Source organism: Aethalodelphis obliquidens, unplaced genomic scaffold (genome assembly GCF_003676395.1).
Source record: "Aethalodelphis obliquidens isolate GAN/ISIS:26980383/991018 unplaced genomic scaffold, ASM367639v1 scaffold38, whole genome shotgun sequence".
NCBI lineage: Eukaryota > Metazoa > Chordata > Mammalia > Artiodactyla > Delphinidae > Aethalodelphis > Aethalodelphis obliquidens.
The window spans coordinates 18939652-18967097 of record NW_020837982.1 but is presented as its reverse complement, the minus strand read 5'-3'; the positions used below and the strand labels follow the sequence as shown (position 1 = coordinate 18967097).

The following is a 27446-nucleotide window of genomic DNA, read 5'->3' as shown; positions in this document are numbered from 1 at the left end:
TTTCTTTTGCGGTACGCAGGCCTCTCACTGTTGTGGCCTCTCCCGTTGCGGAGCGCAGGCTCTGGATGTGCAGGCTCAGCAGCCATGGCTCGTGGGCCCAGCCGCTCTGCGGCATGTGGGATCTTCTTGGACCGGGGCACGAACCTGTGTCCCCTGCATCGGCAGACGGACTCTCAACCCCTGCGCCACCAGGGAAGCCCCGTTGTCACCATTTTTAATTTTAGTCATTCTGATAGGTGTGTAGTAGTATCTCATTTTTTAAAAAAAATAAATTTATTTATTTATTTTTGGCTGCGTTGGGTCTTTGTTGCTGCGTGTGGGCCTTCTCTAGTTGTGGCGAGCGGGGGCTGCTCTTCGTTGAGGTGCGCAGGCAGAGCACGGGCTCTAGGCGCGTGGGCTTCAGTAGTTGTGGCTCGTGAACTCTAGAGCGCAGGCTCAGTAGTTGTGGTGCACGGGCTTAGTTGCTCTGCGGCATGTGGGATTTTCCTGGACCAGGGCTTGAACCCGTGTACCCTGCATTGGCAGGCGGATTCTTAACCACTGCACCACCAGGGAAGTCCCTCTCATGTGGTTGTAATTTGCATTTCCCTAATAGCTAACGATGTTGAACATCTTTTCATGTATTTATTTGCCGTATGTATATCTTCTGTGAAATATCTTTTCATGTCTTTTGCCCATGTTCTAACTGGGTTGTTTGGTTTTTTTATTATTGAGTTTTGAGAGGTCTTTATATATTCTAGATACTAATCCTTTGTTAGATATGTGGTTTGCAAATATTTTATCCCACTCTTATTTTTTCACCCTCCTAGTAGGACCTTTTGTAAAACAAATATTTTAAATTTTAATGTGGTCCAAATTGCCAATTTAAGTGTGTGCTCCATTTTGAGTTAATTTTTGTGTAGGATTGAGCTTTATTTATTTTTTGCCTATGGATGTCCAGTTGCTACAGTACCATTTGTTGAAAGACTGTCACTCCTCCCCTGAAATTTTTAGCACCTTCGTTTTTTTTTTGTGGGCGGTGCCTCGCCGTGCAGCACGTGGGATCTCAGTTCCTCAACCAGGGATCAACCTGTGCCCCTGCAGTGGACGCATGGAGTATCTTTTTAAAAAAATATATTTATTTTTTTATTTGGTTGCACCAGGTCTTAGTTGTGGCATGCAGGATCTAGTTCCCTGACCAGGGATTGAACCTGGGCCCCCTGCATTGGGAGTGCGGAGTCTTAACCACTGGACCACCAGGGAAGTCCCTTTTAGCACCTTTGTTCAAAGTTAAATTGGGCACATTTGTGTGGGTCTGTTTCTGGGTTTTCCAGTCTGTTCCATTAATCTATGTGTCTAACTTTCCATTAATACCACAGCTTTGATTACTGTGGATATATAATAAATCTTATAATCAGATAGATGGATTCCTCCCTCTGTCTTCTTTTTAATTAAACATAGTTCCTTTGCCTTTCCATATAAATTTTAGAATAATCTTGTCTATATCTGCAAAAAAGTCTTTGTGAGCTTTTGTTAGGAATTGAATTAAGCTTATATATCAGTTTGGGGACTATTGACAATTTAGAATCTTCCAGTCTATGAACACAATATGTCTCTCCCATTTATTTATGTCTTCTTTGATTTTTCATCAGCATTGTGTAGTTTTCAGCATGCAGTTCCTGTACATGTTTTGTTAGATTTACACCTAAGTATTTCATTTTTTTTAACAATTGCAAGTGGTATTTTATTTTTAATTTTGGTGTCCACATATTCATTACTAATACGTAGAAATACAGTTGATTTTCATATACCGATCTTATATACTATAACCTGTTGAACTCACTAGTTCTAGGAGTTCTTTTTTTAAAATAGATTCCTTGTGATTTTCTACATAGACAGTTGTGTCATCTGTAAATACTTTATTTCTTCTTCCCAATCTGTGTCTTTTATTTCCTTTACTTGCCTTATTGCACTGGCCAGATAGTCTAGCACTATGTTGAATAAGAGTTCTAAGAATGGACAACATTGCCTAGTTTCTGATCTTAGAGGGGAAGCATTTAGTCTTTCACCATTATGTATAATGTCAGCTCTCGGTTTTTTGTAGATGCTCTTTGTCAGTTGAGGAAGTTCCTTTCTATTTCTACTTTTCTGAGGGGTTTTGTTGTTGTTCATGTTTTTTAAATGAATGGGTGTTGAATTTTGTCAAATGCTTTTTCTGCATTAATTGATGTGACCACAGAATTTTTCTTCTTTAGCCTGTTATTATGGTAGATAACACTGATTGATTTTTAAATAGTAAACCAGCCTTGCATCCCTGGAATAAATCCCACTTGGTCATGGTGTATAATGCTTTAAATATATTGCAGACTTCTATTTGCTAATTCTTTGTTGATTTTTGCATCTATATTCATGAGGGATATTGGTCCATAGTTGTTCTTTTTTGTCCCCTTTTTTGGTATCGTGTCTGATTGTGATATCTAGTTAATACTGTCTTCATAAAATGAATTGGGAAGTGTTTCTTACTTTTTCTTTTTCTAGAAAAGACTGTGTAGAATTGGTGTTAATTCTTCTTTAGACATTTGGTAGAATTCTCCAATGAAACCCTCTGAGCCTGGAGATTTCTTTTTTGGGGAATTTTTAAATTACATACTTAGTTTCTTTCATAGTTATAGGGTCATTCAGATTGTCTATGTTTTTTGAGAAGTTGGTCCGTTTCATCTAAGTTGTCAAGTTAAAGTTTGTAGAATTGTTTGTAATAGTCCTTCGTTATCTTTTGTTTTTTTTAAATAAATTTATTTATTTATTTTTGGCTGCATTGGGTCTTCATTGCTACACGAGGGCTTTCTCTAGTTGGGGCAAGTGGGTGCTACTCTTCGTTGTGGTGTGCGGGCTTCTCACTGCGGTGACTTCTCTTGTTGCAGAGCATGGGCTCTAGGCACATGGGCTTCAGTAGTTGTGGCACATGGGCTCAGTAGTTGTGGCTTATGGGTTCTCGCGCGCAGGCTCAGTAGTAGTGGCGCATGGGCTTAGTTGCTCTGTGGTATCTTCCTGGACCAGGGCTCGAACCCATGTCCCCTGCATTGGCAGGCGGATTCTTAACCACTGTGCCACCAGGGAAACCCCTCTTTGATTTTTATTTCTCTTCCTGCTTGGTCTTTTTGGGTTTTTTTAGAATTTCTTTTTTTTTTTACGATAAATTTCAAGATTTATCTGTGGTGATTTTTTCAGTGTAGATTTTTTTTTTAGTGGCTGCTCTAGGAGTTTCATTGTATATGCATAACTTACACGCTCTGTTGGTGGTGTCATTTTACCAGTTCAAGTAAAGGGAGTACCTCCCTTTACCTCCTTTTACCATTCCCTATGTAAGTGTCTTAAATATTTCCTCTACATGATTCAGAACCACATTAGATAGTGTTATAATTTTTGCTTTGTTCATCAAGCATAACCTAGAAAACTCAAGGAAAGCCTGGTTACAGGTAGTTCTGCTTACTGTGTTTCCTGCTTCCTTTATGATGATCCAGGTTTCCTTCTTTTATCATTTCCTTTCTGTTTAGAGAACTTCCTGTAACCATTTTGTAAATGTAGGTCTGCTAACTATTTCTCTTAGTTTTCCTTCATCTGAGAATGTCTTGATTTCCCTTTTGTTCCCGAAAGTTATTTTTATTGGTTACAGGATTCTGGGTTGACAGTTGTTTTCTTTTAGCACCTGAAAAGTACTGTGCTACTTCCCTCTGGCCTTTGTGGTTAAGCCCAAATCATTATATTTGGTTTCTCCTATCCAAAACCTGTTGTTTTTCTCTGGTTACTTTCAAGATTTTTTCTTGGGCTTTAGTTTTCAGAAATTTGTTTTAATGTGTCTCGGTGTGGATTTTTTTGGATTTATCCTTTGGAGTTCACTCAGCTTCTTGAATTTATAGGTTACCATTCTTGCCAAGTTTGGGAAGTTTTCAGTTATTCTCTCTCTGAGTATATTTGTACCCTACCCTTCTTTCCTTCCAGGACTCTGATGACACAAATGTTAGATCTTTTGTTACAGTCCCACAGGTCCCTGAGACTCCGTTCTTCTCTTATTTATTTTTTTCAGTCTGTTTTCTCTCTGTTACTTGATTGGGTAATTTCTGTGCTTTTGTATTCCAGCTCACTGATTCATTCCATGGTTCCCATCATTCTGCTGTTGAGCCCATCCATTGAACTTTTAATTTCAGTTATTGTATTTTTCAGTTTCAGAATTTCCGTATGGCTCTTATAGCTCCTGTTTCTTTGCTCAGGCTATCTGTGTTTTTTGTTTATTCCAAGCATGTTCATAATTTCTTGTTGAACCATTTAGCATGGCTGTTTTAAATCTTCATCAGATAACTGTGACATGCCTGTCACCTTGGTGTTGGCATCTGTCTTCGTTCATTCAGTTTGCAACCTTCCTGGTTCTTGGTATCATGGTGATTTTTCAATTGAAATCTGGACATTTTTGTGTCACATTAGGTGACTGCAGGTTGTGTTTGACCCTTCCTTCTCTTTCAGTCGGCTTTTTCTAACACTGCTGCAGCAGGGGAAGCAGGGCTGCTGCCTTTTACTTTTAGGTGGAGGTAGAAATCTGGCTCCTCACTTGGGCTCCAGTGATACTTGAGGCAGGAGATCCCTTGTTACTGACGAAGGGTGTGGGGTTCAGCTCCCCAGGTGTCCTCCTCTGACGTTGTACCAGGAGGGAGAGGGAGGAGACCTGTTACTGCTGGGTGGGGCTGAAAGTCCCAGCTCCCTGCCTGACTGCCTGACACCTCCCTGGTAGGGGTGCTGGGGCGCCTCTTGGCCGGCAAAGGGAAGTCTGGCTTCTGCTGGTGGGGGTGAGGGTGTGGCTCTCTGTTCTTTGGTGTCCGGCTGGAGTAGGACAGTTATTGTCTAAGAGTTCTCTGTCTTGCCAAGTTGTTCTTCCCCGGTTCTTCAGCCAGATAGGGCCTTTACTGGGGCTTCTGTGTTTTTGGTCTGCGCCCGTTGGCACTTCCAAGTTGCCCCTCCTCCAGACTCCAGTCTGGGACAGTGAGGCAGAAAGAAATCCAGGGCGTACACCTCTGTATGGTTCCTTGGGTCTCGAGGTCCCCAGCCCCTCTGCCTTCTACTCTCCATCTTTTCGAGTCTTCTTAGGTTTGTCTTATATACAGTGTCCAGGGTTTTATTTGTACTTAGTGGGAGGCATAGGGAACATTTACATCTACCCTATCTTGAAGCAGAAATTTCCAGTGACCATTTTCGAAAGGGCTTTGGGCTGAGGAGAATGCCTAGGCCACCAGCAGTCTCTTCCCAGAGATCAGCCGGAAGCGTAGCCTCTGGTTTATTGGGTTTGCAGGGCATGTCTCAGTTTAATCGGAAGGGAAGAGGCTCAGCGGGTGCTCTCAGGTGGTGACTTCTGCACAGGTCTGGTGCTTCTTCCCAGGTGGCCTGCCTGAAGCAGAACTCAGTCCCATCTTTTGGGTCCTCAGTGTTGACAAGAGTTACCTGCTTCTCCTTTTCCCGCTGCCCCTTAAAGTAAAACCCCAGCTGCCCAGCCAGAAAACAGCAGCAGAACTACATACCATTAAGAGTTTCTAGAGCCCACTTCCTGTGCCAGCCGCCTTTGGGGTTGCCACAGTTCGTACGTCAGGTTTTTGGGGGGCTCCCAGGAAGAGGGTGCCTTCGGTCCTGTCAGAGGCCCCGCCCCGCCCCAGAAAAGATGAGGCAAGAGAGGGAGGAATGCTGCCCTACAAAACCTCTGTCTGCTTGTGAGCCTCTCCCATAGGGACAGAGGCTGTGGTGGGTGTTTCTGGACTCACTGGCATGGCTGGGTCTGCTGTTGCCATTTTTAGACAGTCTGAGAAATAGTGGGAGCAGCAGCACCTCTGGGGCGCCCTTCCATGCCTGTGGGGTTACCTGAGAGAGCGGGGTGTCCTGGTGTGTGGCTCTCCAGGCCTGTGGACGGGGTTCCAGGCGCTGATGAGTTGAAGGAGGGCGGCAGCCAAGCCGCGCGGCACTGGTGGACGGGCTCCTGCCTCTGTCTTCACTTTAGCTGTGCCCATGCCAGCGAGTCCTCTCCGCCCCAGGCCACCCTCCTTCTCACAGGTTGGTTGTTCCCTGTTTGTTTGCTTGCTTGGATGGCAGTGCAGGGTGGCAGGTATCTTCCTGTCTCCTGACAACCCTAGCGTTGCGCACTGGACATCTGGAGGTTCTCGTTGTCACCCAGCTGTGGACGCCAAGTCTGCCCTGTTAGCCCTTTGCCCCACTCCCGGCCCCAGCAGACCTGAGCTGCTGCCTTGGGCTTCCCTCTGGATGCTGTCTAGTATGTTCTAGCTCGCTTGCTACAAACCAGGGGACCAGCTCATTGTCCTTGGAAACTTTTGTCCCTGTCTCTTTGACTGAAGTGTCCCAAATCTGGCGGGTGGGGGGGGGGGGCGCAGAGCACAGAGTCCCCTTGAAAACTTACGTAGTGAATCCCTGCCCCCCCAACCCTCCCCCCCGCTTCCCTAGACTTGGCTTTCTTAGCTTAGACTTGGCTTTTCTTGGCTTTGGGAGAAGGACTCATTAGTTTACATTTCCTGTGGACTGTGAACCCATGAAGGTAGGAGCAGTTTCTTATTTATCTCTGCTTCCCCACTGCCTTACATAGGCCTTTGTAAATGTTTTTTTTTAGACAGCTTTATTGAGATAATTCTTCACATACCATATACAATTGACCTACTTAAAGTGTACAATTTGATGGTTTTAGTGTACTCCCAGAGATGTGCAACTGTCATCACAATCAATTTTAGAATGCTTTCATCATCCCCAAAAGAAACCCTGTAGCTGTCACTCCCCACAATCCTTCCATCCCCTCTGCCCTGGGCAACCCCCATCTGCCTTCTGTCACTATGGATTTGCCTTGGTAAATGCTCTTGTGGAACGTTACCCACTTCCCAGGCTGCTAGAGCACTTGTTTCTTGCCCTGTGCCCTCTACTGGCCCAGCCTTCCCACCTTTTAGGACGACCTGCCCACCTGAGATGGGTCCCCTTTGGGGTGATCCGTATATGGAAGTCTTGGCCAAGTGAGGTGGATGCTGGCAGGCTCCCTGAGTAGATGGTTGTTGAGCGAATAACGATGCTGATTTCGGGCCAGGTTCTGAGGGACTTGTGCCAGTCGCAGGTCTCCCACTGCCCCTTTTGAGGAAAGGGCAGGTAGGTGTAGCTGATAATGTGAAGTCGCCCCAAAGCCCTGCAGCCAGAAATGAGGAGGGTGATGTACGATCAAAGCCAGACAGAAACGGAGGAGACATGGCCTTGGGGTCTAACCTCCTGATTTTACAGGTCAGGGAACTGCAGGCCCAGCGGCCATGTGGGGGAGTCACCTGGCCGGGGTACACATGGGGTCGTCCCCCAGCACAGACCTCTCCGTCCTGTGTGCAGAGAGAGGCCAAGTGTGCTCGCATGCCTGGGGGATGGCTGGGTGCCGCTGGTGTTTGCTGAGAAAACAGACCTCTATTCTCTTTGCTTCTGCTTTCCCAGGCAGCATTTCATTCCACACACCCCATGGTCCTTCTGAGTCATGTCCCTCTAACTCTTGGTCCCCTGCCAGCACCCACTCCCCTGTTGCTTGCTTTCTTTTCTTTTTTTAATGTTTTTTCCTGCCTATAGACATTAGTATATCTTTTTTAAAAAATTAATTTGTTTATTTATTTATGGCTGTGTTGGGTGTTCATTGCCGCGTGTGGGCTTTCTCTAATCGCAGGGTACGGGGGCTACTCTTCTTTGCGGCGCGCAGGCTTCTCACTGCTGTGGCTTTTCTTTGTTGTGGAGCACGGGCTCTAGGCGTGCGGGCTTCAGTAGTTGTGGCATGTGGGCTCAGTAGTTGTGGCGCATGGGCTTAGTTGCTCCGTGGCACGTGGGATCTTCCCGGACCAGGGCTCGAACCCGCGTCCCCTGTGCTGGCAGGCGGATTCTTAACCACTGCGCCACCAGGGAAGCCCCCCCATGTTTCATCAACGCCAGTCTCGCTTCTTTCCTTCAGCCGACTCCATACCCCTTGCCCGAAGCCCTTCTTTCTGTTCACAGGGAAAAGCCAGTGCTTCCCCTGGGGGCCTGAGGACCCTGCAGAAGCCAAGAAAAGAGGCTCACCCCCCATGCTCTGTGACCTCTGGCAAGGGACCTTCCCTCTGTGAGTCACAGACTACACAGCTTTTCAAAATGAGGTGGTGTGACAGGGCCTCCCAGTTTGGAAATGTTGAATAAAAAGCATGCTAAGAGGACCCCTAGGGCTTACCCGGAGATAGTCTATGTGTGTAAATAGCAGGCAGAGGGTTTGGGCTTTAATTTGTGTTGCTGCCCTCCAAAGGGCAGTGGACACATTGGCCTGGTTGTGCCTTTCCCAGCCCTTTCTCAGGAGCTGGGTATGGCTAAAAAAAGGGAGGTGGAGTCTTGAGTGTCTGTCTTTATCTTTTAGCTCCTGTTGAACTCCTACTGCCAGTATCTGGGGGGCCAGGGGGACGCTTTGGATACAAAAAATATAAAAATAGCCAGCATTTATTAAGTATTTTAGGCCACACGCTGTGCTCAGGTTTATTTTTTCTCATGCAATTTTTGAGATAATTCATATACCATAAAATTCACTCTTTAAAAGATATTTATTTACTTACTTGCTTATTTTGGCTGCTCCGGGTCTTAGTTGCAGCACGTGGACTCCTAGTTGTGGCAGGCATGCGGGATCTAGTGCCCTGACCAGGGATCGAACCTGGCCCCCCTGCATTGGGAGTGTGGAGTCTTACCCACTGGACCACAAGGGAAGTCCCAAAATTCACTCGTTTAAAGCATACGATTTAGTAATTTTTAGCGTACTCACAAGTTCATGCAGCTGACTCCACTGTCTAATTCCAGAACATTTTCATCACCCCCAAAGAAACCCCATACCTGTTAGCAGCCACTCCCCATTTCCTGCTCCCTCCACATCCTGGCTACCTCTCATCTGCTTTCTGCTTCTGTGGAGTTCCTTATTTTGGACCTTTCATATAACTGGAATCATGCAGTTTGTGGTCTTTTGTGTCTGTCTTCTTTCACTTAAAGCATAACGTCTTTAAGTGAAAGGTTCAGCCATGTTGTAGCGTGTCAGTACTTCATGCCTTTTTATTTCTGAATGACGTTACATTGTTTGGATGGACCGCATTTTCTTTATCCATTCATCTGCTATGGACATTGGGGTTGTTTCTACCTTCCGGCTATTGTGTATAGTGCTGCTGTGAACGGTCATGTCCAAGTTTTTACTTGAGCACCTGCTTCCAGTTTTCTTGGGGTTGTATATACCTAGGAGTGGAATTCTGGGTCATAGGGATTTCTGAGTTTAACCTTTTGAGGAACTGCCAGACTCTTCCCCAGTAGCTGCACTGTATTGCATTCCTGTGCTGGGCTGTGTTTTACTTGGATTGTCTCTTCAGTCCTCACATAAGATTCATGAGGTGTAGATATAATTATCATCACTCTCACCTTTCAAACGGGAAGATAGAAACTCGAAGGGTTTTCAGCCCAGGGTCATACAACCAGCGAGTTGGTGATTCTTTGGCCGTGCTAATGATGATCGCTAAAGCAGTATCTCTGCTCCCAGGCCCTGTTCTGTACCATCAGGATGAGGGGCTTTGACTGTGCTGGTCACATGATATCCCTAGTGCCTGCACATATTGGCACTCGCATGGTTATGAAGAAAATGCCATTTTCCCCTGATCCTGGTGGCTTGATAAGAAACTTGAGGGGGAGGTATCTGTTTCTTAGGAGTTCCTATATTCTCCGGTGTTTCAGACTCCTGCTGGGTTTGCATTCTCCTCCCCACACCAGATGCTACAGACCTGCCAGGAGGCTCTCCAGCATCTCTCTTGGCAACTTGGCCTGGGGCTGGGGAATGGGATGCATGGAGTGTGTGGAGCAGAGGTGGATTCTTTTTCCAGCGAGCGCTTGTCAGCTTGTCATTAACTTGACCGTTGAAACTGTCCAAGGCCACTGATGACCTGCCCTCCTTTTTCTCCTCCAGGCAAAACCCATTTATGGTGGCTGGCTGCTCCTGGCTCCAGATGGGACTGACTTTGATAACCCAGTGCACCGATCTCGGGTAAGGGCATCAGAGTGAATTCTTGGGTGGAGAATTCACCAAGAGAGGGGCCCACCTAAGGCAGATTGATCGAGTGGAGGACGGAGATGGGGGGTTGAATGGTGGATCCTGGGATGGCGGATCAGCAGGGAACCCCTACCTATTTGGTGAACTTGCAGGTCCCAGTAGTTATTATGCCTCGCCCTCCATTCAAAAGAGATGCACTCGCATGGTGCTACCTGTTTTGTGGGTCAGCTCCACTCTAGAAACAGTTAAATGGAAAAGACCGAAGGGCAGTTCAGCGCACATTTGCATTATGCTAATTAGGGTCCGAGTTCTTTCAGGGCCAATGTTCTGCTTCCTGTAGCCCCCGCCTCTTTCCCCTCCCTTCCTCCCCAGCTGGGAGCTCAGCAGATGAGCAGGAGTGAGGGGAGGCAGGCCTTAAGGGCCAACTTTGCTTGCGTCCCATCTCTCCTGGGCACCCAGCCCCGGGTGGGTCCTGCTGGACACAGGCTACTGCTTGGCCAGGTCTCAGCTGGAGCAGCGAGATGGTCAAACCAGAATCGTCCCGGGTCAGTGGCTTGTTCCTCTGTCAGGGAGCCCCTTTGGATTTGACTCCAATTAAAACATGCTTTCTTTTTCCACACACTTTCCTCCAGGTACTGCCGCCTGCCCCCTTCCCCAGGGCCTCTGCCCTGCCTCTGGGTCTCTGCTGCCCCCAGCCTGAATGTTACACTCTGGGGTGGGGCCTTGGTACCCCACAGAACTTGCTTTGTATCTGGGGTCTTTGGGCTTCCTTCCAGAATGGGTTTTAATTTTAAAAACAACAAATAGGAGCCTTGGAAATATTTCTTGGGAAGAGTCCAGGTGGCCCAGCCTCTACGGGTCCTCTTTGCAAGGCCACGTGAGTGCCCTGTTCCTGCCACCCAGGCGTGAGGACAGCCAGAGCGACTGTGTTCCAGTGGCTGCAGTAACCAGGGAACAGCCCTCTTTCCTCTTTTGTATTTAGGTCATACAGAATTGCCATTTTCAGCTTCTGATGGGAAAATCATTATTACAAATGATATAATTCTGGCCCAAAGCAAAGAGACATGATATTTTAGTTAGTTCTTGTGGCCTTATTGCCAGTAAAAGTATGAATTTTGTTGGGCTTTTGGAAATGTTGAAAATAGGTCACGGATCTTCATGATGATTTTTGGGATTTGGGGACCAGCAGTCTCACGTTCTAGACATTTCCCCCCCACAAAAAGGAAGGGCCTTTCCATTCCACTGTCAGTGCCATTGGACCTCCATCAGCCCCTGGTGGCCTAGCCTTTGGGTGGAGGGCAGCGAGGGGGCAGGGGCACGGGCACCCTTTGCCGGTCACTCCCTCCCTGGACGTCAGAGTTGTTCCCACTGGCCTCCCTCCTCAGTTTTGATTTTTGTTACTTCTGTCCCCTTCAGTGAATACTGGTGCCCGGCTGGCTTTTTCCCTTTTTCAACCTCCCTGTGGGTCACTGGAACAACCCTTTTATACCATTTTTCCAGATGTTTTCAAAAGTGGGGAATCAGTGCTTGGCATTCTCAGGTTATCCCATATCATGTCAGGTAATTCATCAGATTAATATTGACACATTATTAGTAATGAGCTCTGTGCTGGGTACCTAAAGAAAACAAAAAGGTGACCCAGACATTGCCTCTGCTCCTTTTTCTGAGGAGCTTGCAGATTAAACTAGATCAGGCATCTTTTAAAATCTCAGTGATTGGGAACACACTGGGTGGTTTGGGCCTCTCCACTGGCCCAATCCTGGCTGACGAGGCACTGTTCTTCTACCCCTGGGCCCCAGAAATGGAAGCTGTGCAGCCAGCGTGCCTCAGAGGCAGGCTTGTCAGGCGCAGGGGCTCGGCAAGTGGAGACGGGCCAGAACCCTCCCGACACCCTCTGTGTTCCGTTGCAGAAATGGCAGCGCCGGTTCTTCATCCTCTACGAGCACGGCCTCTTGCGCTACGCCCTGGATGAGATGGTGAGTGTCCTCCTCCGCCCCTCCCCTCTCCTGCCCCGGCCTTCGCCAGGCCCCTTCGTCGCGGTGGTGTCGGCCTGTGGCAGCTGTGTGCTCTTGCTTCGGCTTCTGCTCGGGAGGCTGGAGATGTGGAAGCCCGTGTGGCAGCTGGTTGCAGCAGCCCTCACAGCCCCGACCTTTGCCTCGAGGCGCCTTCAGTGGCCACGGGTGAGAGTCACGGTGAGGGAGGAAGTCACTTCTGTTCAGGGTGGTAGGAGCGCCTGGTTAGAGAGAAGCGGAGGAGGTTGCGGGCCCGCGGGAGCAGGTGCGGCCGCCCTGGGTGGGCGGGTGCCAGCTGACCCCCGCGGATCCGTGCGTAGTGCAGGGCTCCTCTCAGGTCCGTTGCTGGAATTGGTGTCGCTCATCGTATTTGATGTTCAGAGGTCTCCTGGCCACAGGGTTAGTGTTCTGGTCACTGAGCCAGGGTGTACGGGCTCCATCCTGTCCTGTCACCCACCTGATTTGTTTCCTGGGCTGGATGAGTATTTACCAACCAGGTAGAATATTCTGGCTTTTCTTTTCCCACCCATTTTGTCTCCTGACTTTTTTCTAAAGGAGATCAGTCTGTCCTAACTAATCTAAAGTATGACTGAGTTCCAAGCTTTATAAAGGATTGAAGGTGGAAGCTTTGAGTGCCTTTTCCTGTTCCATTGGCGTGTGTGTGTGTGTGTGTGCGTGCGTACCTTTGTGTGGGCAGCATTGTTAAACTGGGACTGTCCAAGAACATCTGTTCACACCGTGTAAGACAGGTTGACCCCACTCCTTTCAGAGTTCATTTCCTTGCTGCAGGGGTGACAGCAGGGTTCTGGAAGTGTGAGCACAGCACCTTGTAGTCTGTTGGGACACTTGGATGTTCGGTGGTTATCACAGCTGATACGTGACCAGGCCATCGGTGTTTCCGTTTCCATGTGGGGTCTTAATCTTTGTGATGCGTTTTCCATTTTGTTTGTGGGACAAGTTAATGGGTATGATATCTAGGAATGGGAATTAATAGGTATGATACCTAGTTCTGTGTTGACTATTTTGCCTCATTGGTTCCTTCAAAAAAAGAATTTTCTTCTTCATTCTTTCTGATGAGCATATTTGTACAACGTGGGTGGTCCACAGAGGGTTTTTGCCGTGGAAACATCTGTGGTCCAGAGTAGTTTGAGGCGACTGGGTTGGTACCACCGGTGGTGGTAGAATTTACTAGAGGCAGGAGCAGTGGGGCGGATTCACCTGGACACTCATTTCCTTTGGTGACTCAGCACTGCCCTCTGTGTTCTCCTGACTTGACCTTCACGTCAGCAGGCGCCCTGGGGCGGGAGGTGGGCTCCGACCTGCCTGGAGGTTTACTTTGTCCTCCCTGTGCCTGTCTGACTGCTGTTAAGTCCCGCAAAGACTAACCATAGAGAAGGGGCCTTGGAGGTCACTGGATGACATCCAGGCTGGGCCGGGCCATGAACCAGCCCAAAAAACAGAATTTTCTGGACTCGGCTTGGAGGCTGATTGTTCTCGTCAGGAAATCTTTCTTTAGGTCCAGCTGGAGTCCAGTATAGTCCATGGTTCTCTTCAGCTGCACGAGCCTGAGGGCGGCTGCTGGGCACAAATGCACAGCACACGCTGGTCCGAGAGCTGCTCCTGCACGACTGGGACTGTGAGCCGTGGGCGACACCCGGCCGTGCCTTCCGGTCTCCCCACAACCTGCCCGTCCTGTGCTGCTCGGGCGGAGGTGGGACGTGCCAGCCATGGAGAAGAAGGAAGCCGGGGAAAACCGGGGCTGCGGAGAGGGTGTTCAGGGTGCCCAGAGTGGAGGGATGGGCTCAGGTCACTCTGGCAGATCCCCGTGGGGATGAAGAGACTGACCGGTGCTGCTCTGTGGCCCAGACTGCAGTGCAGGGACACGGCCCTCCCGAGGTGAAGGGGCATCATTTCTGTGAGTGACAGGAAAGAGTAGCAGTTGTGTTGAAATACCTTTAGAGCGGCGTGGTTTTCCCTGTCGCGTTAGGAAGGCCCCGTGGGGGAAGTTCTGAGGAAGCCTCCGGGCCGTGTGCGCGAGGAGGCTGCTGAGGGACGGTCAGGTGCCGGCCGCCCGGTGGTCGGCGTTGGCGGCCGTTGCCGTGGGGGCTTGCGGGTGGGCTCCTCCTTGTGGGGCTGGAGCGGCCTCTCCCACCCCGTGGTCTGCGTCAGGCCTTGTTCTTCGTGGCCGCTCCCCAACCCAGAGGCCAGTTTTCCTGAAGCCTAGACTCCCGCTTCCACCTGGAGCAGAACACCGTGCGTGCAGACTTATGTGTGAACCAAGTTCCAGCCGTGCCAGAATTTTCCTCTCTGAGTACCTAGAAGTGGAGCCGTGGTCCTCAACTGGGCACCTTGTGCCTCCCGGGGCTGCCCAGCAATGTCTGGAGTCATCTTTGAGTCTCACAGCTGCACGAGGGTGCAGAGGTGCTCTTGGCGTCTAGTGGGTGGAGGCCAGGGTGCTGCGAAACAGAGTGTGATGCCCAGGATGGCCCCACAGCAGAAGGTGATCCGGCCCCAAGTCCACAGTGCTGGGCTGAGAGACCCTGTGTGACCTGGTCCGTGGCTTACTTTTTTTTTTTTTAATTGTTTGACTTGCTATCATCCCGGTTCTTAAAAGGTTCAGAAGGCCCTACCCCTCAGATTTCCTGGGAGTGAGGGAGGTGATGGGCAGGGTTAGCCTGCTGGCTGGGATGGTGCGTGCTGCGCCTGGAATAGGAATGGGCCTGTTCCTGGTGGGGAGGGGTTTCTGTGGGGTGTTCTTGCACATCAGACGACCACAGGGCCAGCAGAACTGCTTGTGTGGCTCTCTGCCGGGGAGTGGATAGGCACCGCTTCCTGCGGCAGCTCAGGGCAGTTCAGACCTCTGTACCTGTATAATAGGCCCATCTTGGTGTTGGTCTCCAAGAGCAGCAGCTCTGAGCAGCCAGTAGCCACTGCTGATCGTGCCACTGCTGCCAAGTTTAGCTTTAGCTCTCCCCCTTCCCCCACCCGCCCCATCCCTCCCCAGCGAATCTATTGCATGTAATAAATTAGCGTTTTATGGCTGGGACCTTAACACTTAGTGACAATCTGTTTCAAATTGTTATTTGGACTTTTATACAGTATTACTATTTGTTTTCATTTGCTTAAATGTTATCTTACCTACCGGATGGTACCTTTTTTCGTCAGTGCTGGGCCCCCGATAGTTTTTGGATACGTTTTTGGTACCTTTGTATTATCTGACCTGGGGTTTGGGTAGCACAGACCTCGTAAACATTTGTTGAGTCGAAATACTCAACTTTGTAAATGCGTTGCTGCAGGATTTCTGTTTCAGCGTGGGGGGGAGGTGGGACCTGGGCGCTCCTGGGAGAGGGATTAGGTGCGCTTTGCATCGAAGCTCTTAGCGGTTCCTCAGCAGAAGGGAGAATGCGCTCCAGAGCATAGGGTGGGGACCCAGAGGGGCATCGTGGTGGCCAGGAGGCCCGGAGGAGGAGGGCTGCAGTCCCCGGGTCAGCGCCTGCCTGGAGGGCTGTATCGAGGGGCCCTCCTGCGTGGGCTCTTCTGCTGGGTCTGGGGCCTCAGGCTAGTCTGGCTCCCGGGGTGACTGTTGCCTTCTCTTCCAGGCAGCTCTGAGATGGGACTAACCTCCGGGAGTCACTTTTCCTTTTTTGGGAAATTTCTTTCTCGATACACCCACATACCCTGTAACCGTTGGGTGTGGAGGAGAGGCAAATTGCCCAAAAAAGGAAAAAAAAAGTCTCAAACGCAGGCCGAGGTGAGGTGGGCTCAGGGCAGCCTCACAGAAAAGTGGGAGCCTGAATAGTTTGGCTGCGCCTCTGTTTCTTCAGGAGTGGACAGAGTGAAGAATCTAGAAACCCAGGCTGCTGCCTCTCTCTCTCCTCTGCTTTTGTTTTTCCCTCTGTGCTCTGCCTGTTTGTTTACCAAATTCTGCCACTTTCCTTGAGCTTTTGGGGACTGATGTAAAGCTAAGGTGCTGGGGTCACTAGAAGTCTTTCCTGAAGAAGCTCCTCATCCAGAGGGGGATCCAGGGCCCCGAGTTTCAGGTGGAGCCGCTGGGCTGTGAGGCTCTGGGGCTCCGGGGGGGACTGTGTCCGATGAGCTCTGGCAGCCTTGTCTCTTGATTTCGTCTTCTCTTCCTTTTTCCTCCTGGAAGCCAGGCAAAAACATGTTTTGTTGTTGTTGTTTGCTTTTAAACTGTGGTAAAATATGTGCAACAAAATATACCATTTTAGCCATTTTTGTTTTGTTTTGTTTTTTGCGGTACGCGGGCCTCTCACTGCTGTAGCCTCTCCCGCTGCAGAGCACAGGCTCCGGACGCGCAGGCCCAGCGGTCATGGCTCACGGGCCCAGCCGCTCCACGGCACGTGGGATCCTCCTGGACCGGGGCACGAACCTGCGTCCCCTGCATTGATAGGCGGACTCTCAACCACTGCGCCACCAGGGAAGCCCTAGCCATTTTTAAGATTATAGTTCAGTGGCATTAAGCACGTTCACATTGTTGTGCAGCCATCACCACCATCCGTCTCTAGAACCCCTTCCATCTTCTAGGCTGAAACTCTGTCCCCGTTAAGCCCTCACTCCCCATCCCTCCCCCAGCCCCCACCACATACCCTTCTGCTTCCTGCCTCTACGGATTTGAGGACTCTAGGGACCTCCTGTAAGTGGGGTCATATGGTATTTGTCCTTCTGTGTCTGGCGTATTTCACTTAGCATAATGTCCTCAAGGTTCATTCATGTCAGAGCATATGTCAGAATCTCCTTACTTTATTTTATTTTATTAAAAAAATTATCTGTCTATTTATTTAATTTGGTTGTGCTGGGTCTTAGCTGCGGCATGTGGGATCTAGTTCCCTGACCAGGGATTGAACCCAGGCCCCCTGCATTGGGAGTGCGAAGTCTTAACCACTGGACCACCAGGGAAGTCCCAGAATCTCCTTATTTAAAAAAAAAAAACAACAAAATTCTGGCAGGTCTAATGCTGTTGAACTCTTTCTGCTCTGAAACAAACTGACCCTGGGTCTCTCCTCTGTGGGAAGCGTGTAGAGGTTGTACCCATGCTTCCACGGCAGGTGTGTGGGGTGTCTCCCCCATCCTCTGCCCTGAGAGTCCTAGAAAGTCAGGACAGACCAGAGCTTTGCGCCTTCACAGGGGCCATGCTGCAAGGGCTTCAGTGTGCTTCACATCCCTACACATAGCAGGGAGAACACTTTTCGCCCTTGGGTGCCTTGTTCGAGGGCAGCTGTGGGTTTTCAGCCCCGTAGGAGGAGACGCTCCAGCCTGAGAAGTCACCCTTGGGGTCTGTGCTCGCAGGTGAAGTGGTGGGCTTGGTCTGAACGCTCTTCAGAGGATGCTGAGTGCTAACAGGGTAGGGTTCTGGCTCCTTTACATTTTCCTTCCTGTAGGACCAAGTCCTGGAGGTTGCTTTGATCCCAGGACGTTTGCCTACTTCATTCTCAATGAATTTGGGCCCCAGGGGAGCATGGGGAGGGACTCACCTTGGCCCTGCTGCCAGTGGGGACTGTCTTTGAGGTTCTCTCGCTCCTCTGCAGCTGAGTCCCCATCGCATCCCCTGCTCAGAACCTCCTGAGGGCAAGGCCCAGGTAGCCACAGTTTAAATAACCATTTCCTGCGATTTTAAGAAGCACAGACATTGGAGAAGCCCTGCTTTAAGCGCTGGCTCTCCTCCCCCTTGCTAGGCAGGCCGATGCGTCTGAGTCAGTGGTAACCACAGTGGCTGTTGTGTCCGTAGCAAAGGGCCGTGGGGGGAGAACACACGGCAGAAAGAAGGTTCCTCTCACGGTGACGCTCACAGCCTGTTGGGACCCACGTGGACACGTGAAGGTTAAATACCAAGCCAACCTCAGTGCGCATGCTCTTCAGGGCAGTGGATGACTGGGGAGTCAGAGGAGTCTTCTAGGAGGAGAGAGGGGGCCTTGGCCACCGTCCTGCTGGTCACAGGGTTGGGGAGGGGGCGCATGCTCAGCCCGGTGCTCTGTGTTTGTTCTTCAGGCACGACCTCTAACGTGATGGTCACGTCAGTATTGCTTGACAGATACTGTTACTCTGTTTCACGGAAGAAACTGAGGCCCCGAGAGATGGTGGCATCACTCAACTTACGAGTGACAGAACTGGGATTTGTGAACTGGTGAGACGCCTTCTGGGAGAATGACGGGGTCCTTCCCCTGCTGTGTCTAGTGATGGGCGGCTCTGCGTGCCGTGTGGGAGGTGGCGCTGGCCGAGGGCCAGGCTGGCTCTTGGCCTCCTGCCCACCCCTCGGGTCTGTGCAGCTCTAGGAGGTTCTCATGTGCCTTCCAGCTCGCTGAACTAAACTAACTTTAGGCCTGTAGTCCGGGTGTGTGGACGTACGTTCAGAGATGTGTAGAAATCAGAACAGTACTCAGCTCCGTGCCGGTCTGAGCTGCGGAGAAGCTTCCCCACGTCTGATGTTTTACGGATTAGTCTCATGTCTTTAGATTTATTTTTAAACCCGTCATGTGTTTGGCCTGGCTTCGGCCTTCGTACTTTTCCACGCAGTTTCAGCCTCCAGGGCACAGAGGCAGGCCTGCTGTGTCAGGGTGCCGGGAAACTGAAGGGTGTAGGGAGAGAGCTCAGGAGTCATGCACCCGCTGGGCTGTCTAGAAGGTGATTCCAGGGTGTTGAGGTGTTTTACTCCTGCCTGCTTCAATTTTCTAGACTTGGGGGCTGTAGATAGGGGGCTTACCCTATCTTTACTTAATCACGACAAGCTACACATCATTTTCACCTCTTTGGGAGGGATGTTGTAGCATTTAATTCCTTAATGACTCTTATGTATGTTGCGGATAAAATAGAGTCTGTAAATGTGTATTATGTATGCAAGGGCTTCCTTGGCTGGAGGTGTATGTAGTCTCTTGGGGCGGGTGTGGATGACAGCATGAGGGGTGGGTGCAGAGAGGACCCTGAGCTCTGCCTCTGGGCTTCCTTCAGGCCGCTTTGCCCTAGAGCATCTTTGGGTCAACTTCCAGTTACTTGGAAATGTTACAGTGAGTGAGCAAGGAAGGGCAAGATGAACCCAGTTGGGACTGGGAACCCCTCCCAACTGACAGCAGAGCCTTCTTGTCAAAAGGTCAGGGGTTAGCGGTGAAACTCACAAGTGTCACATGCCTTCTTTCCTCAAGTTTGACTCACTGGGACGCAGGAGACTTCACCCATTAGAATGAAGCATCCCTGTGTACAGATGTTGTTCCCTGGAAACTGGTGGCCGAACTTTAAGTCCTTCCCTGCACTCCCCTCCTTTTTACTGAGTTGAGGAGGAGCTTGGAGACACGGGCTTGTTACGATGTCTGAGCCTGGTGTCTGTTGGAAGGTGCAGCGTTCTGCCTCTGGTAGCTTTTTGTTGGCATTTACCACTCTGTATGCTGACTTGGCTGACATTTCTCAGTATGGAACAGCTGGGGGATGGAGGCCACCAGCAGTTAATTATGGGGCTGTTTGGGATGAAGAACAGAGGTTTCTAGAGATGAGCTGGTCCAGATGTCCATTTGTGGCTGGGGAAACCCAGCGAGGAGGGGCTCAATCAGTAGGTGTGGGGCAAGCAGTCAGGTTCCTGGTTGCCTCGTCCCAAAGGGAAGGGCTAACTGTTAGCATGGGGGGCCTGAGTCTGGGGCAGGGCAGATGTTCTGTGCTTTCAGTGTTAGGGTCTGTCACCTGGTGGCCTGAGCCTTGTAGAGGAAAGAAGTTAGAGAAGAACACATGGGAATGAGTGGCTACAGAGAGTCAGGTAGAAGGGAGCAAATACATACCTGCCAGGTGGGCTAGGAAGGCTCTACAGGTAACCCTGAATCATTCACAAGAACCAGGAGAAGACACAGGCACCACTCCCAGGTGGGTCCAGGTCAGACCGATCTCCTTCCTCTGTCCCTTGTCCCCAGGGCGCATGTTTCCGTGTGGGTCTCCCTGTACAGGGCAGTGAGCACCTCGAGGCAGAGGCTGCTATTTGCCTGCATAGGTGGGACCTTACATAATACACGCGGCTGTGGGAGAAGCTCGGCACCTGTTGGCTGACCGAGTGGGGAATCGGTCTGCTGTCCTCCTTGACTCTGCGCTTGAGTCTTTGTCGTAAACGTTTAAGAAGGCCGCCCCCCGGGAATCCTCCTTCTTTGACTTTCAGACCAGAGTGAGAGGACTTGGTGACCGGGTTGCCCCGTGAGTGCCTTTCTGTGTTACTGGGACCGTCCCGTGTACTTTCCTTCCTTCCCAATTGCCTGAGTGCTGAGTCAAGGACAGCAGAATAGGGATCAGCTACCTGCCTGTGTCTGGTGCCCCTGAGCCTAGTGAGAACCCACGGTCTTCTCTCTGCTTCTCCCAGGGTGCCCGCAGCTGCTGAGGGGACACATACGACTTGTGAACAGAGGAGGCTGCAGGAGGTTCTACGTCCTCTTGTCCACTTGGTTCCCCTGTCCGGCCCGCAGCACGCACACAGCTCTTTCAATGATGGGAGGAGGTGATGGGGGCGGTTGGAGCAGCAGTTTTGTTGAGTTGGGGGAGGGAGTTCTGTGGCCCTCACTCTGCGCTGGGATAGCAGCTGAGGCCGGGCAATGGTGGGTGTCCTTGTTGGAGGTCTTCAGAGCTGTGGGGGGACTTCTGTGGCAGCTGCAACTGTGGCCTGGAGGGTGAGTGTCTGTGGTAATGGGCTGGGCAGCTCTGGCTCTCATGCAGAGACAGGAGTGGAGTGACTTTGGGTTTTAGGAAAGTGAGCAGCTGGGAATAATTGGTTAGGAAACTAATTAAGTGGCAGCAGGGAGAGAACTGTCAAAAAATGGGTCATTTTATGCGAGTCAGCAGCAGAAAACATTTGGAGTCCAAGAAACAAAGCCAAGTGACTGGTACTGGTGTGTCCACGTGTGAGCCCACAGTGCCCACACGCGCCTATGCAGGGCTGGACGGCATGAAGCCAGGCTGCAGAGACCGCCAGGGCATAGCCCCTGCACCCCGACTTCTCGGGCTCCTCACTCTGCCCCCACTCAGCACTCTGTCATGCACCCAGCCCTCCCCACCTGACCATCTCCTTCCTTTGGACTTTCCTGGGAAATTGGCAACACAAACAGTCTGATAAGCCAATCCACTTAAGGCATTAATTGTGGGTAGGCAGCTTAATATGTTAGTGTCTTAATCTCTCCTGCTCTCCTTCCCTCCACAACACTTTTTCGGAAGAATCTTTTCTTGGACAGGGAAGGGAAGGGGATGTTCTTTTTGGTGGAAAAGCCCTCTGAACCCAGGGCATGACTCCACTCATAGAATCTCACAGATGGCAGGTGGGGTTTCTTAAGGAAGGTACCTCACTTGGTACCATGTGATGACTTACTCTGAAGGGCTGATCCAGGCCATGTGCATGTGCACGTTGATGAACTGACCATTCACAGATGTCTCTCGAGTGTCAGAAGTGAGCCCAAGGTGGCTTCATTCTGGGCAGAGGATTCTGATGATGATATACAATGTGTAAGTGTATTAGTCTCCCGTGGCTGCTGTGACCACTGCCACTGACCTACTGTTTTAAGACAGCATGACTTGCTCCCACGGTCCTGGAGGTCAGGAGTCCAGCTCAGCATCCCTGCGGCTCCAGGTGACGGTGGTGTCTCGCCCTTTTCAGATTCCAGGGGCCGCCTGCGCCCTTCGGCTCGTGGCCGCTTCCTTGCCTCTCTGCTTGCATCGTCACCTCTCCTCACCTGTGTCAGTTCTCCCCCGCTTCTCTCCTGAAAGGACACTTGTGATGACATGTAAAGCCCACCCGCATAAGGTGGGATCATCCCCACGTCTCAGGATCTTTAATCACACCTGCAGAGTCCCTTCTGACATCTGAGGTCACACTCCAGGTTCTGGGGATTGGGGTGTGGATATCTCTGGGGCCATTATCCAGCGACTACAAAGGGTGTGATCAGAGGGACCTAATGCAGAGTGCCCTAGATACAGAGCAGGGCAAGCTGGTTCTGCCTGGAAGGTTTCACAGCAGAGAGGAGCTGGGCCGGGTCTTAGGGCTGGAGGGCTTTGCCTGGGATGGGGCGGGGAGACAGTGGGCATGGCTGGCTCTTGACTTTGTCTTCCTCCCTCCTTCTGTCCTCAGCTCCAGTTCTGGGCAGGATTAGGTAGTACTTGTGGATGTCCCTGCCGGGCTTGAGACAGGCACAGGAGATGGGAACAGAGAAAGGCAGTACATGGAAGACGAAAAGGAGAATGATGGGCCCACCCATGGTTGTCCCCAACGGCACAGATGCGCTGTGTTTCCAGAGTGAGCTGGGCACGGGTGCAGCGTGGGGAAGGACCAGCCCTGTACCCATGAGGGGATGGAGAGGTGACGTTGCCCAGGTTATGGGGTCAGCTCCTTGACACAGCCCTCCCGGCCGAAGGTTCCGCAGCCAGCGCGGCTGGCATCCCTCTCATCGAGCTGGCCCGCAGGGCGAGCTGAGGGAAGCGGGAATCCCATGTCGTCCTGTTGGCGAGGCTGGTTCTCTGTGACTTCTAACGAGGGTGGTATTGCTGACCCAGCCAGTGGGACCGTGAGGTGCGGGAATGGGGCAGCGCAGGTGGAGGGAACAGAAACCCCCCAAACCGTGGAGGGAGGCGCTGAAGAACTTTGTACCCTGGCAGTTGTGGCCCACCTCCAGCCGCACGGGAGCATGCTCGTCCTCGAGCAGCGGAGAAGGGTCCTTGCGGCCTCATTGCAAGGCCGGGATTCCAGCCAGTTTCTGCTGCACCTGCTCTCTGTCCCTCCTCAGGTCACCTTCCTTTTGGGTTTCTGTCTGTACCTCTGCCTGGTGGATGCACTGGGCTGTTCGTCCAAGTCCACTATGAGTGATTCACTTTTCCCTCTGAACCCACTGGTGGGGGTTGTACCTGTCTCCCCGCTGACCAGTGAGGATTTGGGGGCCCGACAGTGCTTTGCGGTGCCCAGGCCCCAGCTGAAAGGCCGTGTACACGGACGCTCATCAGTGGCATCAGGCTGTCTGTCTAAGGGCGTGGTGGCTGCCACTGGGGCAGAAGCCCGAGGCTCACTTCTTCCACGTAGCCATGTACATTTTTTGGAACCAGCTAGCCTCTGATAAATGCAGAGCTAAAAAAAAAAATCACAGCAATCACTGTACTAGCTGCTCTCACTGGGTTCCCATTTAATCCTGAAAATGGTTCTGTGGGGAGAGCCCAAGGTGAACCTTGCCCAAGGTGAGGTTCTTCCCCCACCCCCCACCCCCTACCCCACCCCCACCCCCGGCAGAGCTGGGCTTCTGGCCTTGAGCCGTGGGTGGGAGGCCTGGTGGGTGGAGCTGCTCTGGCTCCTGTGCTGTGAGCCGAGCCCAGATCCCCCTCCCAGCACTTGGTGCCGGAGCTCTGCCTGGTTAACGTGGTGTGATGGGTACTGACGCCTGCTGAGCGCACAGGGCTGTGATGGGCAGAAAAGGGCCAGGCAGCCTTTTCTCCTCCGTCCCTCCCGTAAGGCAGCCAGTGTCTGAAGAATTCCCTGCTGGGTGGAGGCCAGACTTGTGCCTGGTGTGGAGGACACGCCTGGCCCTACCTTCCAGCGCTTTCTCAGGAGGAGACCTACCAGCACCGCCACATATTCGGGTGCCGGTGGTTGAGGGGCCGGGGAGTGGTAGATGTTGGGTGGTGTTGAGGGTCCTCGAAGGCATCCTCTCCTTCAGCCCTCACCTTTGACAGATGAGGAAACTGAGGCGCAGAGGGCAGGAGGGGTCTCTGTCGTCACCCTCCAGCAGGTTCAGAGACACGGCTGCGCCTCCACGCGGGGGCTCTCACTGCCTGGAGTCAGGGTTGCGTGTGAACAGGAGCTGTGAGCTCCTGAGGGATGGACACGCACCCCATTCTCACACCAGCAGACCCTCACGTCTGTAATTGGCTCTCAGTCAGGCCTCCCTGCCCACCCGGTGGAGGAAGGTGGGGAGCAGGCCCAAGACAGGCTGGGGTGCCAACCCCATCTTGAGGTAGGAGGTGCGGCGTGAGTGTCGAGAGGACGCTTCAAGGCTTCTGATCTTTTGGGGGCTTCCGTCCGAGACAGAGAAGAGCACACAATTCCTGCTCTGTGAGAAGAGGTTAGGAAAACAGCCCGACCCCACACTGTTGGTGGGAATTCTCGAATGTTCCCTGATGCGCCTTCCTTTCTCTTCATGGGCTTCCCTTGGCCACTGGACCAAGTCACCGTGCCCAGCTTCTTATCTGCCCTTCTGTTGCTGAAATAAACACAAGCCCTGCCTTTCCAAACCAGGAAAAGCAGGGTGAAAGTGTCCTCTTAGGGGTGCCAAGCCATTTTATCTTCTTTGTCTAAGTAGGCCCATGTAGGTGACATTGACAGACATTGGGATGTCTTCTTAGATGGGACCCCTTGTCCTGCTGGTGTGGGCCAGGTGAGGGCGGCCACCACTGCCCGGAGGGCAGGGCAGGGCCAGTTCTCTGCAGAAGGAGTGGGTGTGGAAGCACTCCTGCTTTGTTCACTTATCCACTCACTAACGATTTGCCAGGTCATGGGGCGTTGGTTCCTAAAGGATGCTTGAAAGGTTGGAAGAGGGGAGAGTCGCCGTGTGGAGCGCCAGCCTGGTGGTTTAATAGTGTGGACATCTGCGAGCTCGGTAGGATTTTCATCCATGCCGGCTTCTTCCATGGATTGTTAGCCGCGTCCCATCAGGGAGAAAAGCATTCGCCTGATTCTAGAACACACCTGGTTATTTAGTTTAAACTTTACATTAAACCCCAAGTCCAGTGTTCAAACCGTCACAACCTTAGAAATGATCTTTCCGTAATTACTTTGGGAGACACGGGAACTCTCCTCCAGCGAAGGCCGTGTTTGAGGTTTTTGACTTAGGAAAAACAGTCGTTTATTTCTAACAGCCTTGCCCAGGGAGGAAATAATATATGAACACACCCTAAAGAGAAGTTGCATCCAGAGCTAACTGACTTGTCTGAAGACCCTGGGGGTCGGCCTCCTGGACCTGTGGGGGTGATGGCGAGCAGTCTTTTGAAAGGTGTGTGTCCGTTTCCAACCAGTAACTCAGTATTTACCCTGGGATCTCTGTGCTCCCTGACATACGTGAAGCCTGAAAATGGGCCAGATGGGAATTTTAAACCATCATGGGGGCTTTAATTTTTTTTTTTTAATAATATACATACATAGTTTAAAAAGTCAAGTCTGTAGCCTCAACACTTGTTATGCAGAAACGCGCACCACTTTGCCCCACTCCTTCCTCCTGTGCCTGTTCCCGCAGGAGGCCACTGCCAGTTCTTGTAGCTGGAGGATTTCAGTACTTACCTCTGTGTTTGTAAATAACACACGTATCCTGTCATTTCTTGAGTTTCGGAAGGCGGTGTCTGTGGATTTCATTCCCCACACCGTAGGGTTTGGTTCTTGCGCCTGCTGGCTTTGCCACCCCCACCTCCCCACACGTCAGTGTGTGCGGGCATGTGCCTGCCTCACACCCTCTCTCGTCCTCCCCCATCCTGCCGACACAGGTGCAGGGCAGTAAACAGTAGGGTTAAGTCAGTAGTGTTTATGTTATTATGACACTGTAAGAAACGTGCGTATCCAAGCCGTGTAGTACACCATGACTATGTTTCCTTTCACATTTGATTTCTCTTGCAGTTGATAATTGCCCTCCCCCCCCTTCGTTTGTTTGATTTGTATTTAACTAAGCTTGATTGAACTTTAAACTTTCTGACAGAACTACAAAACTCCTCTTAGTGAGGGCAAGTCCCTAGGTCAGTGGCTCTTTTTTTTTCCATGGTCAGATCCCTCATGGAGCCTTTTCTCCTCTTGTTCCCATTTGGCTCTTCTCCAGGCCCGCTGCTTAGCTCTTGACTTGGGAGTTCCCTTCCTCCTTCTCCTGAGTTTCTTAGATGGATCTCTTCTTTTTTGGTTTGCTTCTGCATTTGGTAAAGCCTCTTGAGAAGGGCACAGGGAAAAAAAGTTTTGAGACCTTGCATGTCTAAAAATGCCTTTCCTACCCACACTCTCGATTGATAGCTGGACTGGTTGTAGGATGTCAGGCTGGAAATGATTTTCCCTTGGAATTTTGAAGGCTTTGTTCTTTGTTTTTAATTTCTACCATTGCTATTGAGAGTTCATGTACAAAGGATCTGATTCCCGACCCTTTGTAAATGAATGGAATTTTCCCTCTGAAAACTTTTAGGAGCTTCTCATCACCCCTTGAGTTCTAAAATTTCATGAAGGTGTGCTTTGGCGTGGCTCTGGTTCTTTCATTGAGTCAGAAGCCTGTGTACCTTTCAATGAGGAAAGTTCTGTCCTTCTGGTCCAGAAAGTTTTCTTGTATTTTTTTTTTCCTGTGGTAATTTCTTTTGCCTCGTTTTCCCTGGTCTTTACTCTCAGAGCTCCTGTTATTTGGCTGTTGGTCCTTTTGGACAGGCTCTGATTTTATTGTCTTTTTGCATGGCTTTGTCGTGTCGGAGATTTCATTAACCTTGCCATAAACCCTTCTATTTCTGATCCCAGCTATCCTGTTCTCTTATTTTTATTCTGGTTCTTAGGTCAGCTATCGTATTTTTAGTTTCTTAGGGCTCATTTTTATGTTCTCTGTGTGTCCCTTTTTATAGCATCTTATTCATGTTTCATGGATGCGATACTTTCCCTTATAATTTCAGTTATTTTGAAATTCTGTTCTGTCTCTGGTCTGACTTACTTTCTTCTTAGGTCCCTTTCTGCCTGTTTTGGTCTTGGGCTTCCTCATCCGAGTTGTGACCCTTGGCTGTACGTTTGTATTTAGGAACGAGACTGTGTGTGTGCGGGGTATACGTGGGTGACTGGTTGGCTTCATCTTAGAAGGACAGTCAGGCAGGGAACTGGCGAGTCCCCAGATCCAAATCCTCTGCTCTCCAGCCTGGGAGCCCTGTGGGCAGCAGAAGAACGTGGTGTTAGGGAGACCTCCACTTTCAGGATGCAGACTTTCATGGCATCTTCAACCCCCCCCCCCGCCCCCCGCCGTGGTGCCTGCTGCCCCACGTCCAGAGCCTTTTCAGAGAGTACCTTCCGGGCGCTGCTGGCGAGGGCTGGGCCAGGGTCTCACTGCTCCTTGAACGGGCTGGCCAGGCCTCCTGCTCTCGGCCTTGCCTCCTTGGTCAGAGGTGCCTGGGGCCTCTAGGCCCTGAGCTTGCTGCTCTTCTGGGACAGCATCAGCCTCCTCCTCCTGGTTTCCCTCCGGAAGCTTCTCTGCTTCACCTGATCACTCTCCGTGTATGCACACCCACTTCCCAAGTTTCAAAATTTATTTAATATCCCACATCTGCTGCTATCTCCTCTCCAGTTTTTCATCTTTGAGAGTTTATGCCTTTTAAAGCTTCTCTGTGGTCATTTTTTTTTTTTTTTTTTTTTTTTTTTG

The 27446-nt window shown here is 50.8% G+C and overlaps 1 protein-coding gene and 1 non-coding gene across 9 annotated transcripts in view; one reads left to right on the top strand and one right to left on the bottom strand.

The window, feature by feature from the left end:
* The window catches only part of MPRIP (myosin phosphatase Rho interacting protein), a 134399-nt gene that overhangs the window by 23987 nt on the left and 82966 nt on the right, over positions 1–27446 (top strand). For all 8 annotated transcript variants that reach the window (XR_003438091.1, XR_003438090.1, XM_027131317.1 and 5 more), the window contains exons 2-3: positions 9989–10066; positions 11983–12048. Coding sequence is in view for 6 of the 8 variants with exons in the window: in XM_027131317.1 (XP_026987118.1) it covers positions 9989–10066; positions 11983–12048 (144 nt within the window). In the remaining 2 variants the exon portion in view is untranslated. The remainder of the gene's footprint in view (positions 1–9988; positions 10067–11982; positions 12049–27446) is intronic.
* Positions 1170–1242, bottom strand: TRNAG-CCC (transfer RNA glycine (anticodon CCC)). Its single transcript has one exon. It is a non-coding gene; the product is annotated as a tRNA-Gly (tRNA).